Raw genomic sequence first — 22160 nt, 5'->3', positions numbered from 1 at the left:
TCAATGTGGAGCATAAATTCTTAGGATTAATCTTGGACAACAAGTTGACCTTCGTACCGCACATCAAGTATCTAAAAACAAAATGTTTAAAAGCCATGAATGTTTTAAAAGTGTTGTCACGTACTACGTGGGGTAGTGACAGGCAATGTCTCATGAATCTGTATCGAAGCCTCATTCGCACCCGCTTAGATTATGGGGCCATTGTTTATCAGTCTGCAACACAAAGTGCTTTGAAGATGCTGGACCCCGTGCACCATTTGGGCATCCGCCTTTCTACGGGTGCTTTTCGCACCAGCCCCGTAGAAAGCCTTTATGTTGAGTCAAATGAGTGGTCGCTTCATCTGCAGAGAACTTACATGTCCTTTGTTTATTTCCTTAAGGTGAAAGCAGATAAGAAGCACCCCTCATACTCCACTATTATTGATTTGTCGAGCTCCATTCTGTTTCAAAACAGGCCTTCGATGAGGCAGCCCTTCTCAGTTCGCCTGAAAAGTCTAGCTGAGGAAACTGGAGTCTCACTTGAACATAGTTTAATGGCTCCTGTAGCATATCTGCCACCGTGGCAATGGCAGACTATAGACTGTGATGTGTCCTTTCTTGAAGTTACAAAACATGCGCCTATTGCCCATATCCGAACATACTTCCTGGAACTTCAACACAAATACACACGTCCTGAGTTCTTTACAGATGCCTCCAAGTCTAACTCCTCTGTGTCCTACGCTGCTGTCGGCCCATCCTTTTCGGATGCTGGCCGTCTACATCCAGACACAAGTATCTTCACAGCAGAAGCCTACGCGATACTTGTGGCGGCTAAACACATCAAGCAATTACAAATACAAAAAGCAGTAATTTATACAGACTCCCTCAGTGTAGTAACGGCTCTGCACACTCTTAAAAAACACAAAAACCCAGTCCTTGTCTCACTTTACTCCATTTTATGCACACTATACACACTCAAACAACATGTTGTAGTGTGCTGGGTGCCAGGGCACCGTGAGATTCAAGGCAACGTGAGGGCGGATCAGCTCGCTGCATCCGTCCACAAAAGCACTGCCCCTACACCCATATCAATCCCGGCCGTTGATCTTAAGCCGTCTCTCAAACGAAACCTCAGAGTATACTGGCAGAGCAAGTGGGATACACACACACAAAACAAACTACACGTTATTAAGCCACACCTTGGTCATTGGCTGCCCGTATCGAAATCGCGTCATACAGAGGTAATACTAACGAGACTCAGGATAGGACACACATACACGACACACACACACACCTTTTGTCCGGTGGCGATCCACCATTGTGTGACAGATGTGGTGAAGTATTGACAGTCCTTCACATTTTAATTGAGTGCAAACAATTGGACACTGTAAGAAAACAACACTTTCCATTACCCTACCGACAACATATACCTTTACACCCTGCAATGTTCGTCGCTAGGGAACTGCTTTTTAGTCACAAATCATTGTTAGCGTTTTTTAAAGAAATTCATAGTTTTCACATCATATACCCGGGCATCCCGTAGCATGACCTCCCCAGAGAGGTTTTTGCTGCGGTGGTTACACAAGAAAGCACTTGCCTCACGGCCCTTGGACGCAAGGGTATGAACGAGTGAGGCACTTGTGCTAATGCCATACATATCCACCATCGTATTTTATTATCACCAACTTTTGTCATCTATTCACACTGCACACACCTTTCACGACATGGTCATGATTTTATTACTTGTATGTTTTTACCCGCCTTACCGCGAGGAATTTTATGGCCCTTATACAGCCGCTTATCACAATCATTGTCCATGTTTTTAGTAAGATGAACTGGCGCTCTTTGGCCGTGAAATGGCCCTTGCGCCATAAAACATCAAACATCATCATCATCGATGCGCAAAGCAGCGGTTGAAGAATGCGAGTCACCGGCTGCTAGGCCCAGTCAATGTAGCGGGGATACACGCCAGCTTGCGGGAACTTTCTCAACCTTTGCCGCTGATTGCTCGTTTTTCCTATGTAAGCCAATGTGTGGTGCGCTGGATACCGGACCATCCAACGTCTCACAGTGGGGAAAATCGTGCAGTCTGTCTCACGCTTGACAGTGGTTCCAGGAATGGCAAGAAAATGGAGAGGATAGCACCAGGCTTTGCGGACTGCCGTTTCAGTAACACACCAAGCTTTAGCAATATTGCATAGCTCGTCTCAGTCGCTATTCTCGAAATGCTTAGAGCACACAAAGTCGCCCTTTGAAAGTACCCAGGTTGGCTGCGATGGGCACGCAGCTCGAATCTATATACTTTGAAGCTTCAGCTCTGTCGTAAAAGCATGACATGGTTTGTCTCTGCCGATGCTACTTCTTGCACACCCTAGCGCAGAGCAACGTTGAGGCATTCTGTGTTGTGCAAGATGTTTCACCGTTCACGTTGCACAGTGGCACACAACACAAACTGCACATTCTCAAACATGGACTCAAGCTCCACTTGAGAAAACAAGTACACATCTGAGAGTTACAGCGCGGCTATGGAATCCTTGGCTGCTGGTCATCAGCTGCATGAAAAGCGTTTTGAGAGAGTCGCGCAGAAGAAGATGGCTGGGCCAGTTGCAGTGGATGCTTGTGATGTCAGTCGGTAGCAGATTTTTCATTTGAGCATGGTTGGTGTGTTAGCATCTGGTGGGTCTCGCATAACTTCCTGTCTAGTTCATGGTGCGACTGCAAGGCACGCCAATTTGCGAAAAGCTTATATCTTGGCGGCGAAAATTTTCTTAGTATTTTTTTAAAGGAATCAACAACTACTCAGAACATGATTCGAGATTGTCCCTCATAACGACTCAAAGCAACCCTGCTTTTCTCTGGAAAAGTGAAGTTGTATTTCTATTTCTTCATTGAAAAATTTCAAAAGTAGCCTGTGGCACCACCTAGTGGCAGAAGCTTCATTTATTCGATGTGCCCTGTCATGTGAGCTTAAACTAGTTACTCTGTCAACAATTTTCCTGTTAGTATTGAAATATTGTTTGGTTCTTTATCCCCTTCAGGCGCGAATTAAATCTGACGTAGCGAAAAAAAAATTTTGTTCAGATTATGAATACATAACGCTATTAAAGAAGGAATCCACAAGAAATTCAGAAAAAAATTCATTGGTTCAATTTTTCAATGGCGTCCACATATGTGGACATTGCGCCTCAAAGCAGTCATATTGTCACGTGACCGTTACCCAAGCGCGCGCACGAAGACGCAGGGAAAGGAAGACGACGAAGGTGCGCCATGGCTTGTGCGTGGGTTTTTCGCCATACTGCCTGTTGTATAGGCTCTAGTAAATACATATTTTACATCTCGCTTTCCTTGTTGCAATACCCATGAACGGTGGAGAAGAAGAAAACAAACGCTTTTATTTCGGAGGCTCGCAAATAATCATTGCAGGAACACTGCTTAGGAAGTCTTTTCCGCAAAAATAATCAGAAAGAGTCTATTTGGTATGAAACAAATAAAAACAGTCGTTCTGAGATGTCAGACAAAGGAAAATGTTGCATTTCCTGCAGCGGACACGGCTTTTGGATGTGCATTCCTCTCTCCGGCAGCGTTGTGCGTTAGCCATGTTTACTTGCTGCGGCCAATGATTAATCCCATCATAGCGAACAGTGCTGACTGGTAGTGGTGAAGCATTGGGTACCTTCTTTTTCACTGTTCGGGAGTTGTCATTGCTCGGACGTCCACGCTTCTTTTGTGGCTTATTGCTGTTCAGCAGGCAATTCGCGACGTCTGTTTGGAACGCCATCATGTCCAGTGTCTCTTTTCTTAGTAGCCCTGCTTTATTGGCATCCCTTAAGTATTCAAGCCAACTGTTGGAGAGCGCAAAAGATGCAAAATGGGAAATCACTCTCACAGGCCACTTTTTCGTTCGCGTCCGCATTGGGTAGAGGGACATGATGAAGTCTAGTTTGTCTACTCCACCCATGTATTTGTTGTAGTCCAGGACTACCTCTGGACAGTCAATGTCAACGTGGACCTTTTGGGATTCGCTCCATCTTCTCACGGTGCCAATATTTCCAACTCCAAGGTGGGTAGAAGCCATGTTGACGGTCCCGTTGTCTTGCCAACGAACAAGGACAACTTCGTCGTTCTGGGAAACCCGCTCATCATAGCTTCCCCGTCCTTCTTTCTTCATTTCCTTGTCTGTTTTCATGACGCATCCTGCCAAGCGGTTTCCCCTAATTGTGCCACTAGCCAAAATGCCGATCTTTTTTAACTCAAGAAAGAGCTTCACGGACGTAAAATAATTGTCCATGTAGCACTTGATGTTCTGTGCCTTCGGGAGGCTTTCAACAAGGCGCATTACGACGGAGCCACCAAGGCCAAGATGTGCATGTTCTTTGCTCACTCCCGTTCCCTTCCCTTGGTAAAACTCAAAGTCATGTGCAAGACCGTCAAAACTGCAGCGTACAAAAACCTTCACGCCTTCTGGGTTCGGTTTTCCTTTCACAAATTGCTTTGCAGCAATGCGTCCTGTGAACGGCACCATCTGTTCATCGATGCTATTCTGTTCCAAGGGAACAAGCTGTAAGCAGCGGCTTCTGACAGCTTCTAGCAACGGCCTAACTTTCCAAAATTTGTCTTGGCTGTTCGGGTCCCGTTCTTCATTAGCGTCGCTTATGTGGAGAGCGCCTCTGATTTTGAAGAATCGCTTCACGCCCATCGAATCGGCTATTGCGGGAATCCTCGTTGCAGTTTGCCAATACATTCTGACGCGTGGGTATTTCAGAACACCCATCAGCATGAGCATTCCAAAAAATATTTTGATCTCTTCTTTTGTAGTGGCTAATACGGCACCGTCTCTTTGCAGGACATACCTGTTTGTGAATTCAGCAAGGTCTTCAAATATCTGTTCGGTGAAATACTTGCTAAAATACACAAGTGGCTGCTGGCATGTCGAGGCTACTTCAGGATTGTAGTGGCAGTCAACATCACTTGGAGCAAAATCTTTCTTCACCCATTTGAACTCAGCCTTCGTAGATGCCGCAGGTGCGTTCGAGCTGACCGTGGCGTCTGGTCGTGCAGGCAGTGCAGCTGTGGTCGTGGATGCGGTCACCTGACCATTGGCAGGCTGAAACAAACAGCGTAAATTAGGGTCAAAGTACCTTTAGACAGTTTGGTGCCATATGTTTCCCGAGAACACAAAATAATGTCTCACAATCTCGAGCAAACTTACTATGTTTTCTTCATTTTCTGCTTCCAATTCGTCATCTGAAAAGTCGCCATCTGAGATATCTCCATTTGATATTCTCATGAGGATTTCTTCTGCTGTCGCATCATCAACTTTCTGACGTTTTGAAGCATGATCTTCAAGTCCTGGAGACAAAAAATCACACATAACCATCATATCTGCGCACACGGTGCGAAATGGCTGCCCTGCAACAAAGGCAGCACTAAGGCGCAATGTCCACGATCGTGGACGCGGTATTTTACGCACCCTTTTTGACGTTATAAATAGTTTCTAGTTGCAAAAGTCTTGTTTATTGGCATGAGGTATCTCTTAGCTCTTACTGACAAGTGCATAATTTCATGCCACCTCGAATGAAACATAGCAAGGGCTTGAAAAGTGAGAGCCACTTACGTGCGCCGCCGTAAAACGTGGAGGCGTCCATCTTTGAGAGTTGTTTTTGTAGTTATTTTGTGTCAGCTGCGGCAGATGGCGCCACGGGTCGCTGCAGCAACATGTAGTGATAGAGAGAGCACTGGTTGCGCGCGAGATTCAAAGTAAATTTCGAGATATTGAGCTGTGAAGTTGGCGTCCACAAATGTGGACGCTGCGCCTGAAGGGGTTATAGTTCATATAGGCCTGCGTTCATATGTTCATATAGGCCTGCGTTAGTAGTACGCATTGAGGTGGTGCTGCCTTCGCATGGCGTAATAATCCCATGCTTGTCAGTGCGTCTTAAGCAACTTTTCTGCGGGCTCATGAAACTATTTTAGAGATTTTGGAGCGATGTGGTTTTTATAACTACAATTTGTCTCAGAAATTATGTATAGTGCTAGTCTGCACAGTTGTGCAGTGACATTTTCAGTGACTTGACTTTGGGGTCCGCTGCCGATGCATGAAATGCCCGTGTACACAGTTGTGAGGGGCTAGCTAGCAATGTGCTTTGTTGATTGCGAAGAAGCGCGTTGCCACGAGTGCGCTAGTGCGTCGTTCTTGTCCGCAGTCTCGCTGTCAGCAGAGTTGGGCTTGAAACAGACTCCGATGACGCGCCGCGCTTGTAGACAGAGCGCCCCCTCGTTGTAATCTGATGGTGCATTCGCTTACAGCTTCGTTGCTTGCAAAGAAGCACGTTGCTACGAGTGTGCTAGCGCGTCGTTCTTGCACGCAGACTCGCTGTCAGCGGAGTTAGGACTAAAGACAACTCCGATAACGCGGCGCGCTCGTAGTAATCTGATTGTGCATTCGCTTACAGCTCCTAACTAAACGCAATTTTATCCTAAGTGATCGTCAAGCCCAGAACACGTAACGAAGTTGAGATTTTCAAGGGCCATGTCCGCGCGACGCACAAGTAGAAGACTATCTCGGGGAGCTAGCATCGGGCCAATGGCGAGGCGAGCTGAGGCAACATGGCGGCCACAGCCAATCAAAGGCCTTGAAACGATGTTCAAGCATTCGATTTTTGTGCACGTGTTTTCAAAGGGAGGGGCCAAATGAGGCGGGAAACTTATACATGAAGAAATGCTCTTTTCGATGAGCCTAAGAAGCCAGGTCCCGGTCACGCCATCGCAAAGCTATAAAAATTTTTTGAGAATCACTGTTTTCTCGCGACTTCCAGGAAAAAGTTTGCTACCTAGGGGGGTGAAACAGATTTTCTGAAGCACTTCAGCGCCGTTTTCAGTTTATATATTTTGGAAACAGAGAAGGGGTTCCAGAAACTGAAAACTTGATTTTCAAAAAATATCTATATATTTTTGCCATTTCTTTGCGATCCCAAAGCTGCGTCTGCCCTCAAGCTCGAAAGAGAAAGAGAAATAACTTTATTGGGTTGAAAAAAAAAAAAAGCAGGGGTTTAGGAGCTAGATGGGTGGGGCCTTATGTCCAAGGCTCCACTGGCTTACGCCGCCTGCCGGACGTGGTCCAGGAGTGCTAGTTGCACCTCCGGGCCGAGCTAGCGAGGAGTGCCTCCCACTGCTCCAAAGAGTTTTCCATTCTATACATACGCTGTAAGTGATCGAGTTCATTTGGCCGTTTAGCACAACTCCACAAAATATGGTGAAGGGTCGGTGGCGAGTTGCGACACCACGGCCAATCGCGCCCATACGAAGTTGGATGAATTTTGTGCAGTCGTAATAAATTTGGATAAACTCCCATTTGAATTTTACGGAGGTCTATGGCGTATTCCCCTTAATGAGACTTGTGGGGGGTGCCATATTTCTGCCGCGTGCATCGCTGGTGAGCAAGTAGCTCCTGCGGAGCCATCGGAGCCGGGTCGGTTTCCTCCTCCTCGTGAAAGCAGTCGTGCGTAGTGCTGGGTAGTGATAACAGCGAGAAAGGCTGCTGCTCCGCTATGTTCGTGAGTGCTCGAGCTAGAGCGTCCGCCCTCTCGTTACCCTCCTGGCCTGCATGTCCCGGGCACCAGACCAACCTATAACGGTTGCTCAATGCGCCGCCTAAAAATTTGCAAATGTTTATTGGGAGGCGGCCTTTCGTGAATAGCCGGCACACCTCTTGCGAATCTGAGAGTATGGTGATGTACGTCTGGCCGTCGTTGCGCTCGCAACTTTTAATCGCCAATGCGATGGTGAAACACTCGGCTTTAGTGATCGATGTAGTGTACAGTAATGCGCTGGGCTCCATGCTTCTCGTGTCGCTGCTTACCATTGTGACAACGCAGCGCTTCCAATTATACCTGGAAGCGTCAACGAATAACATGTTCTCATTGCCTCTTTTTCTGATCCATTTTACACGCTCCTCTCACCTTTCATGATGCCGCTCCTTGGTCATGTTCCTGGGGATAGGGGCGATCGAAATATGTTGTCAGACTGGGTCTGGTACGTCTACCAGCTCCTCGTCCGAGTTATGGGGTTGCAATGGTATACCCACCCTCATCAGTATCTCTCTTCCCGACTTCGTCTGGCTGAGACGGTTGCGCTAAGAGATCAATGTTGTTGCTTTCAGTTCAGCGTACGTGTTATGCAGGCTGATCTTGAGCCCCGCCGCGGTGGTCTAGTTGCTCAGGTACTCGGCTGCTGACCTGCAGGTCGTGGGTTCGCATCCTGTGTGCTCAGATTTGGGTGCACGTTAAAAAACCTGAGGTTGTTGAAATTTCCAGAGTCCTCTACTACGGCGTCTCTCATAATCATATGGTGGTTTTGGGATGTTAAACCCCACATATCAATTAATCTAGGCCAATCTCGAGAAGCCTGTGTTGGAGTGCTTATCTGTAAGCCTAATGCTGCCTTGTAAGCCCCTCTGATGATAGAATCTACTTGCCCTTCCTTGCTCTTGTTCATTGTGTGGAAAGGCAAGCTGTATGTCAATTTGCTCATTACGAGCACCTGCACTAAACGGACAGTCACTTTCCTTCATGCCCTTTTTGTGGAAGGTGATCCTCTAATTCATCCTGGCCACTTGTTTAGTTGCCGATTTAAGAAGACCGATAGTGTGATTTTCCCTACCATTGCTTTGAACCCAGGATCCGGGCGACGGTGACTTTTTAATTTTCCCGTTTTTCGATTTCTATTCTTCCATTACATTTGTAGCGTTTGCGGTGTAGTTTGATCACCTCCGATATTTCGGGTGCGCAGCTGAGACCACTGGTTCTGGCAAAATTTTCTACAGCCAGTGCCACTTCTTGCAGTCTGCTCTTTGCTGGCCAGGGACCCCCATGAGGCCCACAGACTAATGTCGTCCGCGTAGAGGGTATAACTTAGCCGTGGTACACAGTCCAAAACCCGAGAAAGTCTATGCATGGCGATATTAAACAACAGAGGGGATGTTATGGCTCCTTGATACGTTCCCTTGTTTGGCATTCGGAATGGCTCAGACCTAACGCTTGAGTTACCAATTGTCGCCTCCCGATCGGCGAAAAAATCCTTTATGTGGTTATATATTTTTATCCGCAATCAATTATATTTAGCTCTGAGAGTATAGCATCATGAGATATTGTCAAAAGCTCCCTTTACGTCAAGAGCAAGCAGCAAATGCTCTCCACCTTTGGGAACGCCTTTGAGGACCTCTTCTTGTATCAGGAGGAAAGCGTCCTGTGTTGAGAGACCATTGCGGAAGCCCAGCATGATGGCCGAAAACAGCCCCCTGTCCTCTATGAAATTCTGAAGTCTGGTGTGAACGACCCATTCGAAAAGCTTCCCCATACATGACGTAGGTGATATAGGTCTGAGCGCCTGCAGGGAGGGCTTTTTTGCGGGTTTCGGAATGGTTATAATTTTGGCAGTTTTCCCATTCTGCAGAGACCTTTTCTTTGAGCCAAAAAGCTCGGAATTACGCTGTCTAAAGTAGTTACAGAAACTCCTGCAAAATCAGAACGACAACAGTGGCATCACTTTTGAGATTAACTATTGCAGCTATGAGCACTACGAAGGGTAAACTTTGTCACACTGGCAAAGACTTTGTTGGGGAAAAATCTGTTGTAGGTCCGTTTAATAACGGCCAGTTTGTTGGCATTCATGGTGTTTTTTGGCTTGAGTGTGGAACTGCGGCATTGAGCGCCAAACTCTCTTACCTGCACCCTCCTGCACCGCTGCGACAGAATTCGGCCGCGAAATGTGAAAGCCTTCAAGCACCGTGCCTGAAAACGTGACTGAAACAGTCTATTTGGTTTGATCGAAACGGTTATAGTTTTCGGTTTTGTAAAGGCTGTGATCGCTCCAAGAGCAGCTGTAAACTTAGGTCCTAAGGGCGTTGTCTCGATCGCTATGTGCTCACGCTAGGCATCAGCGCGATTAGCTTGTAAACCCTTCCACGTGCTGCACTCTCAATGCGGAGAGACTGTGAGAGGAGCGTCTCTCCCAGTGTTGTTGAGTTGGGCGATATCGGGTTGTAAGAATAGTTGGCTGCCAGCCCTACGATTTGTAATCAAATTCGATGCTTCGCTATTCCAGTGAAACTGTTATTTTATATATATATATTTATCTGATGGCAGCGTTCGGAAAAGAAATCAAGGATGGCAGTCACGGCGCTCAAAAGGAGGAGGTTGGTGTTTGTTTCCCGGAACAGCTTAGGAAAGCCAGGTACACAGTGCGCATGACTGCTCATAGAGCTTATGTGCGGATTCTCATTAATTTGGCCTCTGCCCTTATGGACAATCGCGCGTTCAGGTGGAAAACTTAAATAATTGGCCTCTGCCCTTATGGACAATCGCGCGTTCAGGTGTAAAACTTAAATAAACATGGGCAGCTGTACATAACTAAGAGAGTCTCAGTTGCACTGCATGTGTGGAGCTATGAATGGGATAGCAGCAAATTGTAAGGTTATACGAAGTGAGACTGGCAGCGAACTGATTTGAAATCGGTGGTCTACGAATATACGACCACTTTAAGAACAGAGCTACACTTTTGCACATTCTCTTCGCAATGAGAGGGCAGCACGTAGAAGTGAATGAGGGTAGCCCGCTGATGGCTGCCAAGCTAGCGTCCCTTAGAAGCAAAAACTAAAAGTGCATAGTTATTGCTGAAACGACCCTTACCCCCTTCCCTCAACCGTTTTTTATAATGCTCGTTGAAGGCAGGCAGAGTGCTTCTTTTCCGCTTCAACTACAGGCTATATCCAAGCAGTGGAGATGGGCTACATTGTTTGCCTTCTGTCTCAGCCGCGTTGTCACCCCTGCTCTCTTCCTTTTACTCAGCGACAGAACTTACGATTCCTCAGAGTATGTTTTCAATTTGGAATTTTACGGAACATGACGGTCCATATAATTTCACAATAATGAGGCTATTGCACAATTTAGCTGAGTGTTTAAAAAAATGCAGCTCTAAACAGGACTAAATCTGCTCTGAATGTTCTTACTGCTCTAAACTTGCTCGAATAGGCCCACCTAGCTGCTCCACGCCAGGAATGTAAAAACAGCACAAAAAATATAGATAAGGACTTCCGCTGTTTTTACATCCCAAGCATGAACCAGCAACTAGCCCAACTTTCGCTATTATTGCTCCAAGCATGCTGCAAAAGGCACTTTTGCCTGCTCCCAATCCCATGTACCCTGTTCCACCCCTGTTAGCCAGAAAATGTGTTTATTGAAGCTTCAAATATTAGTTTTGGGAATAAGCGTTACAGGCAAGAACTATGCGAGCAGTACAAGCCTGCAAATAGCTGGGATAACCGCCAGTCTGAGGTCCACATACATTGTGATTTCTGTCACTGCCCTTTACTATTTCTATATTCTCAGAGAGAATGGGCAAATCAAGGCCCGCAAATGGTACAGTGAAGCACGTCTGCTTTTCTGTAGGTGCACATATTACCGTATTTACGTGCACAATTTGCGCGCCCGCACCCCTAATATTTTGCCAGCTTTTCAGAAACAATATATTTATTTGCATATTTCGCGCTCCCCGACCCGCCCGGGCCAGCTCGCCGGTGCGTGCCTCTACAAAATAAGAAAAAAAAAGGTCCGCAAATTATGCGAGTAAATATGGTAACTGATGAGTCATTCTTGCACTGGCAGCAGCGAAACTGGGGTGCTTCACGGGTCACTCGTGCATTGATTGCCTTGTGGTTTCTATGGGCTGTCGTTTCCGCTTACAGTAGGCTCTCGCTAAATACCTGAAGGGACTAGACAAATGGGTTCGATTTAACGGGAGTTTCATTAACTCTGAGATGAACGGCGGTGGAAAATTCAACTGCAAAACCAAATATGCTAAAGGCAGCTGTTCCATTTAAGCAGCAATTCCGTTTGGATTTCTGTTTACGGAGCGTCTATTGTACTTGTGGCGAAATCGGCATTGGGAGTCTGCGCATGGTGCCGCAATTTTTCTAGTTGAGCAGCATTTCGAACTAAGTTTGAATTATAGGGGTTATACTTTATGGTCATGGAAACCCTTGTTTCAGTGTGCTTTTTAAAATGCAAATAAAATGAACTCTCCAGCTACTTTTAGTCAAAAGCAGAACCTACTACAGCACTATCACAGTGAAAGCTGCAAGACTGGCTTTCCAGTGCCCCCCCCCCCCCCTTTTTTTTTTTCACATTCTTTGGGTAACTTCTGCTTCTGGGTGCATACTATCAGGGTACCCACTAGCTCAAAAATTATAACTTCGGTGTTGTAGGGATGCATTCACTGCGCCATCCTTCGGAGAAGCATAGTACCCGCTGCATGCTTGCAAGAATTTTTCGATTTTCTTGTTTGTTTGTTTGTTTTTTTTTTCATTTTTTCCTTTGCTGTGGCCGATAGATTAAGAATTCTGCCTGAAGCTTTCCTGTAATGGGGTTAGAGCATTCGATGACCCATTTGTGATGCGATTCGCATTTTGTTATGCCCCTTTTTTTTTTTGCTTTTCTAAAAAGTTTTAGTGCTCGTGCTAATGTGATTCTTTTCCTGACATCAAGCCTGCCTAAGGCCAATTTGTCCCGGAGTTCAAGCACAGCCATGGCTCAGTGGTAGAGCGCTGGCCTGGCACGCAGGGGACCCGGTTTTGAACCCCATTTTGTCCCTGTTGTCTTTTGTTTAGTTGGTTTTTTTTATTACCATATAAACCGGAATATAAGTCGAGATATTTTCAATGAAATAATAAGCTAAAGTCGCCCCTCGTCTTATATAGCGGTGTCTAGCCAAAAGTGCGACGCTCTCTGGCAACATGTGGCTTGCATGTGCTTGTGAAGCCTGACGCAGCCATATCCGCATCCAAATCCAATCTCCGTCTGTTTTCTTTGTGTTTGTGATTTGCTTCCGAGTTTTCGCTCCGCTTGACATTGCGCTGCATTTTTAGTGGCCTTTTTTTTTAGTTCACTGAATATGTCTAGCGGTGCGTGGAGGCAGTACTCAGCGGCGTTTAAACTAGATGTTGAGTTCGCAGAAGCGAACGGGAATATGGCTGCTCATCGCTGCTTTACTGTATCGGAAAAAAGCGTGCGCTATCGGAGGGCGCAGAAAGGAAAGCTGCAGGTGTGCAATCCTCGAAAATTGTCGTTTCGTGGACGAAGTGCCGTTCATCCTCAGCTGGAGGATAAGCTAGCGGACTTTGTGCGAGAAGTTCGTGCGCACTCGCTGCCAGTGACCGTGGATACCATTCGCAAGAAAGCCGTGGAACTTGCTCGATAAGCTGGGCTCACGAGAGAAGAGTTTCGTGCACCGAACTCTTGGGTGCGTCGATTTATGCGACGCAAAGGATTTTCTCTCCGGTGCCGCACATCCATCTGTCAAAAGTTGCCGGAGGAGTTCGAGGACAAGCTCATAAATTTTCAGCGCTTAGTGAACCGGCTTCGGGAGCAGAGCGACTACATTATGGGGCAGATTGGCAACGCCGATGAGGCCCCCGTGTGGATCACGCAGCGCGGCGCCAAGGATGTGAAGCTGCTGTCTACTGGCAACGAGCACTCACGCTTCACCGTCATGCTGGCATGCACGGCAGATGGTAGAAAGCTTCCGCCCTTCATCATTTTCAAACGCAAGACAATGCCGAAGGAAGTGTTCCCGCCCGGTGTTGTGGTTTGCGTCAACAAAAAGGAATACATGGACGAGGCCATGATGCTCGAATGGATACGAGTGGTGTGGAACTGTCGGCCAGGTGCACTGCTGAGTCTTCGCAGCATGCTGGTGTTGGATGCGTTTGGTGGCCACTTAACCGACGCAGTGAAACGCACACTCGGCGACGGGAAAACGGACCTCGCCGTGATACCAGGTGGTATGACGTCCACCCTCCAGCCGCTCGACATTGTGCTAAACAAGCCGTTCAAGAACCGAGTGCGGCTGAAATATCAAGAGTGGATGTCCGGCGACCACCCCAAGACACCGACGGGCCGCCTACAGGGGCCTCGGCTTGCGTCTATTTGTGGCTGGGTGCTTTCCACATGGCGCTCCTTGCCGGATTCTATGGTGGAAAATGCTTTCATAAAATGTTGCATCAGCAACTCTCTGGATGGCACTGAAGGTGACGCACTGTGGGAGGCGGCCAGCGACAAACTCTCGTCTTCAGAAGACAGTGGTGCTTCGTCGAACGAATAGGAGCAGTTGCGATGGTGGTTGAGGGAAGCTCCGACGATCGGGGGGCGGTGCGCCCAATTTGCAAATAAATGTGGTTCGGCAGTTTCGGTTTGTTTTCCTTTTTTTTTTTTTTCGGTGACCTGAACTTGGGGGGTCGACCCTTATTCCCACTCGACCTATAGTCCGGTTTATACAGTATTTCACGCAATAGTGGGTATGAACAAAGGCACCAGACAACTGTAGCACATGCGACTCTTCTGATCTCTTAACAGCTTTCACTGTAAAGATGTAAAAACTCATGGTTTCAGACCGATTCGGTGCCTTCTTCAAGGGTGACAGTTTTGGCCAGCTCCATAGCTAGCAGAATGGCATTGCTATCGGTGTGTGAGAATCCCGTGGCATTGCTCAGAAAGAAAAGGAAGCAGCTGACACCTCATGATTTTTTGAGAAACAAGTCTCTTTCTTCTACTAGCTCAGATCAGCTATATATTTCGCGATGTGGTTATAAAATTTTTGCTCTGAAAAAAATTTTTCCATGCACGGTCGATTCCATAGTTTCTGTGTTCGTCTGTTATAGTTATTCGTCTGTTTTAGTGTTCGTCTGTGTCAGTTATAGAACTGCGAGTTAACTCAAATTCAAGTGGACCTCTCAATGTTGCTTTCAAAAAAGAAATGCTGTTATTTCATAATGGAAGTTGTAGTTGCGGGACTTGCCTCTTGTGTGCTCTAGTTATCATTGAGCCAGCTCTTTTCATGAACTTCTGTTCCCAAGTTCTGCGGGGCCTAGACATGTGTCCTCAGTATTCCTATTTCCAAAGTAAGGACATGTGTTAGAAAAGTCCTGCAAGCAATTTACACTCGGGGCAATTGTAATGAGTGCATGCTATATCCCCCACCTCATCTTACATGCGCATATGCATCTCTTACAGGTCATCAAGGACGATATGTGGCCGAACCCCCTCCAGTACTTCCTTGTCCCAGACATTGAAGTGGAGAACGGACTCGAAGGCGACGAGGACGAAAGGTGCGTGATCTTCTCGGGTCATATTGTAGCTAATTTTTACAGTGTTTTAGTTGGCTGATCATATCCCAATTCTGATTGCCCTTGCGTTGCGTGAAGTTGGTGGTGCAATTCATCATTCACGATCGCTACCCAAAACTTCACATTCTGTCTGTCACTTCACAGGGTTATTTTCACTCGGTCTTAACTTGACATGCACTGCTGTGATCTACATCAGCTGTTGGCACTGTTTGATGGTTATTTGTTGCTTTTTTGCAGTGATGAAGAGGAGGGTGGGGATGCAGTAGTTGTCGTAGAAGAGGAGGGTGAAGGCGATGAGGATGATGAAGATGACGATGGGGAAGATGATGGTGGTGAGAATCCTGATTTGTCCTACCTGCTGCTTATGTGTAATCTACTCGAGGAAGCCGTAGCAGCTAATGTGCACTGATAATCTCTTCTTCGTTTACACTGCCATTGAACCAGCGTTGAGAGCACCGTGAAGTTTGTGGAAAACGTTCTGTGGATACGGTACGCATACCTACGAAGTCTGCCCGATGGCCAGGCGACTCCCGGATTTGGACCGTTTCTTCCTTTTTTACGGTTGTCATGAAAATCTCCCGGAAATCGAAATTTCTGTGCGTGATCTGGCCGCATCGACAAAAAAGCAGCTGAATCCGCTCAAGGCTTTTCGAACCTACCCCATTTTATTATGACTGAGTTTAAGAGGCGTTCATCTAAACGAACAGTAGAATCTCAGTGATGCGAAATCGCGGCAGATAAGACTGTGAGATTTTCCAGCCAAATTCTACTATATGTCTATTGAGCCTAAATTCGAATGTTTTGAACACATTTCTTAATCACAGCGGGTGATACGAACTTTAGTGTGGAAATCGTCGAACGAAGGCCAAGAGCAGCGTACTCAAAGCTTCGGAAGTATGCGTGCGACCAACGCACGCGCTGTCTTCTACAGTGCATGTGATTGTTGTTGCCACAACTACAGTACCCCAACTGCTGTGGACGAAACCACGGTCGCTCTTGACGCGATCATGTATGGCGACGACGTAACTGGCAGAGCCCCGAAAGTGTGAGCTCGACCAGTCAACACTTCTTTCCGCAAACTCTGCGGACAAAACTGCAGATGTGATCCTGGATGACATAAAACGAGTAAGCTTTGAAGGCGCGTGTGCAGCCAAGCGCACGGGGATTGTAAAAGGAACTACCGTTTTCAGGAACCGCCGCGCACAGAACCACGGTTGCGGCAATGTGATAGCAATCTACGAGCTCCAAGGGCCGCAGAGGTAGATTAAAGGCAGTAAATACGTAAAAAAAAGTCACAGTTTCGCCGCAAGGGCAAAGCAATGAATGCGACAGCAACAACTTGGAATGTCACGCTGAGAACGGCAAGCAGATCGAAACATGCAGTGCGCTGCTCACGCACAAAAAAGATACACACTGGACGAGAGCGAACTAACTACGTTTCCCGCTCTACACATAACGTGCTGTTTAAACAACTATGCACGCTACATAACCACAGGTATAGATGAGTACAAACTAACAATTGTCCCAGTTATACTTAGCTGTTTATGAAAAGCATGCTCCTTTTGCAAACAAGACCTGAGCAGAGACTGAAGTGACCTGTGTGGGCCCGGCAACTAACGCAATCGTTCCTGTGAAAGCCGAAGGCACACGATTCTTCCCACCAAAGGATAAGCGCGCGCACACAAGCATCTACCCCCTCCCACCCACCCGTCCGCGGGGCAAAGTACGCGTGAGAGAAAAGCGCACATCCTAGAGTGTCTACATAATTGCTATCACAATAAAAAGAGGCCAGACTCCTTCTGGAGTTCCTGTCAAAAGAATCTAGTAGTAATCAAAGCTTTGATCTGCGCTTTTGTGGCAGCCAGCTGCGCTGTCCCGTCTGTTCACGGGTGTCCCAGGAAGACATACGCGAGCTGTTTTGTAGGAAGTAGATTGTATGAGTTGTGTTTTCTTTGAGACTCTCACCTTAGTGGGAAGCCCTACCCTCGTGTGTTCGGCCACTCCAAGCCACTATAGGAATGCAACGCTGATGTTGCCACTTGCGATTGAGACCCTTCCCCTCCTCCACACACCCTATTGTTTTTTTTTTTTTTTGCAATGTTTTTTGTTTGTTTTTGATTGTCCATGTTTTTTGTGTGTGTGTGTTCCGAGGGGGGGGGGGGGGGGCAAATAATTGCACGAAGTGTTTACGATTTCCGGTAGAATCCGCTGATTTTTATGCAGCAGACAAAGTTCCGTAAAGTGGATTTCATTGCGGAGCTGCCCTGATATGCCATTGGAGCAGACTTGCTCCTTATGGAGCAGGAAAAAAAAAGCATTACCGGGAGTGCTCGAAATGTGCCAACGGATGACACAATATGTTGTAAAGCATGTGCTCTAGACTGGTGTACCAAATGGCATCCCACATTTCTCGCTTACAAAAGAACTGCGCTGTTAAAAGGGCCCTTAAATACTTTTTCATGTGACCATAAATGAATTCACTGGAAGGGCTTATTTTCTTACGAATTTAATGCTGCAAATATTTTAAGAATTCGTCCGGTGCGAGTGGAGTTAAAGGTTTGTCACATGCTGCAATTGCATTCTCTTGTTCCGACGAAAGAGCTGGAAGCAGGGAGGGATGGCAGTGCCACGGGGACACATCACGCGCGCCTCGTGACCTTGAGCACTTTTTCTTCAAATGCACGGCTTTTACGGTGTGATTGCGCGCGGACATGTAGCCGCGTCCCGCGGCGATCTGTAATGATTGAGCGCGCCATGTTCCGTGATTTGTCAAGAGAAGAGAAAGTAATTTTAGCGGACTTTGATAATTTGTGAATTCCAGGCCGCATGCTGCGCTATAATATTTGGCTCGCGTGTTGTGGGGAAGCCTCTACTACCGATCGGTAGAGTTTTCTGACCATGCTCAAAAAGTGTTGTAGGGCCCCTTTAATATACACACTCCAACCTTGATAGAATGAAATATTGGTTATAATGAAGTAATATAGATGCAGTGTTGGGAATATACCTTTATAACAAATTTTCGGTGTTATTTAACACATTTTCGTGTTAGATGCAACTTTGTTACAATAAGGTATGATTGAACTTTTTAGACATTCTCAAGAATTGATCTTTTATTCTGGCATGAAACTTTGTTTGCCTTCAGTGTACCTTTAAGGGGAGACGCGGGTCGAAAAGTCGCGTTTTTTTTCCAAATTTCACCTTTTCTGTTTTTTGTTGCTTTATCATCTTTATACATTATATTTTGACATCTGAAAATATCACAGCGAAATAAGCATCAGAAGTCAGTGAAAAACGCGTCTGAGTGAGCGGCAGTGACGCGCGGCATCACGAAATTTACACAAAACGGGCTGCTGTTCGCGTGCTCGCGGGGCCGCGAAGAGAGCTGTCCGCCATATTGCGGCCGCTGGCTCGTGTAGAGTTGTCCTTACTCTCCACGATCCCGGTTCTTGAAGTCTCGTACGTTCACGAAAAATCTAAAAAAAAAGCAACAAAAACAGTCTTTTCCCGCCGTTTCAAACCGCGCGCCACTAACGCAGGGCCGCCATTGGCTGACAGCACCCGTGTTTTCTTGCCGTAGTTCGCTTCACTGTTTTCCGGAGTTATTTTTCGCTGTTTTCGTGCGATGGCAAGCCCGAAAAAGGCCGTTGCCGACCATCGGAAATACAGAAGTAAGAACAAGTTCAGAGGGAAGCGGCGGAGGACGTACAAGAAAGCCACCGCCAACGAAAATGTCCGCGACGGGCCAGCGGCCGGTAGGCCTAACATCGACCACGGCAACGTCGACCATGGCAACTGCGACGACGAGATCAACGCTGCAGTGAATTTTGTGAGTGCATCGCAGAAAAAGATCGCGTTATTCGAAAACGACGTCAGGCCGAATGCCGATCGTGCCGAAAGCGTAGTGCTGTGCGAGTTGGGTGCATTGACGGCCGTCGTCGCAGGCGCGGCATGCCCCGTTTGTCACGAGAGTAAACTCGCAGTTCGGGCACCGAATAAAAAGCGGAAAGGCCTTTCGGCGTTTCTGGAGCTACACTGCGAGAATGCGGAGTGCTCGGAGAGCATCCTTTCGTCCGCGTACTCGTCGAAGCGGGTCGCGTCAGATGGCGGCCGCGGTGCAAGCAGAAGCTACGACAGCGGGAGTTCGCGTGACGCCTTTGCCGTGAACCTGAAAGTGGTGCTTGCAGCGCGTGCCGTCGGTATCGGGCATGAGCAACTTTCACGATTTTGTGCAGTAGTTGGATTGCCAAACCCTATGCACCATAAGACCTTCCATGCTATCGGCAAAAAGATTCACAGTGCGGCAGTGAAGGCTGTCTGTGAAAACATGCAAAGGGCACGCAGCGTCACCAAAGAGGTGGCTGGTAACAGTGACGTGCCAGTCATGTTTGACGGCACATGGCAAAAAAGAGGCCACAAAAGCCACAATGGTGTGGGAACTGTAGTGTCCTTGGACACTGGTTTGTGCCTGGACTATGAAGTGCTTTCCAACTTCTGCCTGGCGTGCAGTTTGCATAACGACATGGGAGGCGATGAAGAAACATGGCAGGCGTTTCATCATCCCGTTTGTGAGAAGAATTGCGACTGTTCTTCGCATGCCATGGAGGCCGAAGCTGCAGTGCGCATTTGGCAGAGGACTGTGGACTATGAGACACCCCTGCGGTTCACCATCTTCCTAAGCGATGGAGACAGCAAGGCCTACAACGGGGTCTGTGATGCCAACGTGTACCCTGACACTCCAATTGAAAAAGAGGAGTGCACCAACCACGTGGCGAAACGTCTGGGCACCGGCCTGCGGAAGCTGCCAACGCCACTTCCACGAGGGGAGAAGCTGAAGGAGACCACCATCCAGAAGCTTCAAACTTACTTTCAGGTGGCCATTGTGAACAATCGGGGAAATGTCCACAAGATGTACACTGCCATATGGGCCTCATGTTTGCACTCGTGCTCAACAGACGGTGCTGGAAGTCACAAGTTCTGTCCTGCAGGCCCAGACTCGTGGTGCAAGCACCGACGTGCTGAGGCGCAGGGCCAGCCTGCACCGTGCCACACCCCCCTCCTGACCAAGGCCCAGGGTTTGGCAGTCCTCCCAATCTACAAGCGTCTCACAGATGCGAAGCTGCTTGCCCGGTGCCTCCACGGCAAGACACAGAACGCGGCCGAGTCCCTGAACAGCAAAATATGGCTGCTGTGTCCAAAGACCCGGTTTGCTTCCCGGACTGCTGTGGAAACAGCCACAGCCATTGCAGTCCTGTGGTTCAACCGGGGCCACGCGAGCTTTGAAAAGGTGCTGGAAGAGCTTGGGGTGCTTCCTTCGGAGGCCCTGGTTACCCTCAGCGACCGCCGAGACAGCATGCGCATGCACAAGATGAATGTGCGTCAGACCGCTGAGGCGAGGGCACACCGTCGCAGTGCAGCCAAGAGGGCCCGGGTGGAAGAGTCCTGCCGCACCAGCCGGGAAGGGAAAACCTACGGTGCTGGAGAGTTTTAGACAACTGATATTCCCTCTGGACATGTGTGTATGTGTTCAGCACAAGTTTCGTGCTACTGCGTTTTTCATTTTTGTAAATACAGACTTTCAAACTTTCAAACGCGTTTTTCTCATTTCGCAATTTTGGCCAATTTGCATTTTTTGCGGGAAGTGTTTCGGGCACTTAGAATGGTCATACGACGACGAAATTTGGCACACACATTGAGGAGAGTGCGTAGGGTGCCGATATCTACTTGAATCAGCACAACCTATCAGCTGTAAATATCTATTAATAAATTTAATGGTGGTCGAGTGGAAAAAAAAGGGTAGTTTGCTACACAGATGTTTTTTTCATAGTTTCAAAGTTGGAGCACAATTTCTAGCTAGATATCGGCACTCTATGGCTAATAGGGAGCAAAAGGAGCCATTGAACAACTCTCTGCATGAACATTTAGTATGCGCGAAAGTTCCCGGAAAACTTATCAAGTTTCACCATTACTTGAAACACAACTCCCAAACTATTGCACTTATGTAAAAACTGATTACAGATTTGGAATCAGGAGGAAAAACTGCATCAGTGGTCCAATTTCTGAAGCTCTAAGTTGAATAACAAAAAAAAAGTGCTTTCGAGGAGCGTCTCCCCTTAAAAACACTCCTTGTGCTTGAAATGATCCATAGCCTTCCATTTTGAGGTCATAGCCAAAGTCTCTTTGAAATGTTGAATGTTCATAAACCCAACCAACCAACCAAGTGCTCTTTTGCTTTGTTGCAGGGGACCTGGAAGGGGAAGGTGGTGACGGGGATGACTGAGCCTGGGAAGAGTGCGCATCGGGGTCGATGGGGGCAGGAAGGGGAGGACAGCTGTGCTGCCATCTGGTTTGTGGAGGGGGAAGGACAGCCCTCTCCTTCATTCATTGAGTCATTCATCTCTTCACCCTGTGGGGAAGGGGGGCCTGACACATACATACGGAAAACAGTTGCCGTTACAAGGTGGGCATATGCTGATGTATTGAAAACATACACAAACACACACACACCATACTCCAGTGACACCTGCATGCATTACCTTCTTTTTCGCGACCACCACCACCAAAACCACCGCTGCCAGTCCTCTCTTCTCTACAACACCAAGTCCCCGGAAAGAGCATTTGTTGTTTTCTTTGTTGCCTTTATACTCTCCCCCCCCTCCTTTTTTTCTACCACATGTGCATAGAATTCAATAACTTTGTTTCAGCTTTTTTTTTTTTAATAATGTGTTTGTTGTAGCTCTTTCCTTCCTGGACAATGAGTTGCTCTTTCTGGTCTGCCATATTATACAAGAAAGGAAAGGCAGAATTGTGCCACTTAGTTTTGGTTTGGTAGCATCAGCAGGCCTGCCTGCCTGCCTGGACAAAGGCAAGTGAGCGTGTATAGCTTGCTACTTATTTTTGTAGGCAGTCAGCAGCAGGTGCGCAAAGCATCGCTTGCTGTGGCTGACAACACTATTGGCTTGTTCTCGCTTTTTATTTTTTGGGGAGGATTCACTATCGCTACATCAGC

The 22160-nt window shown here is 47.3% G+C and overlaps 1 protein-coding gene across 1 annotated transcript in view; it reads left to right on the top strand.

Annotated features, from left to right (window-relative positions):
- Positions 1 to 21881, top strand: part of LOC119174695 (NAP domain-containing protein SET) — a 40048-nt gene extending 18167 nt beyond the window's left edge. Inside the window, exons 4-6 of the mRNA XM_037425728.2 lie at positions 15042 to 15136; positions 15392 to 15486; positions 21394 to 21881. Of these exons, the coding sequence (XP_037281625.1) occupies positions 15042 to 15136; positions 15392 to 15486; positions 21394 to 21431 (228 nt within the window). The 3' untranslated portion in view covers positions 21432 to 21881. The remainder of the gene's footprint in view (positions 1 to 15041; positions 15137 to 15391; positions 15487 to 21393) is intronic.
- Positions 21882 to 22160: the final 279 nt, after the last annotated feature.

This window comes from Rhipicephalus microplus, unplaced genomic scaffold (genome assembly GCF_043290135.1).
Source record: "Rhipicephalus microplus isolate Deutch F79 unplaced genomic scaffold, USDA_Rmic scaffold_72, whole genome shotgun sequence".
Taxonomy (NCBI): domain Eukaryota; kingdom Metazoa; phylum Arthropoda; class Arachnida; order Ixodida; family Ixodidae; genus Rhipicephalus; species Rhipicephalus microplus.
Note: the sequence above shows the minus strand (reverse complement) of the source record. Positions and strands in the feature narration are given on the sequence as shown.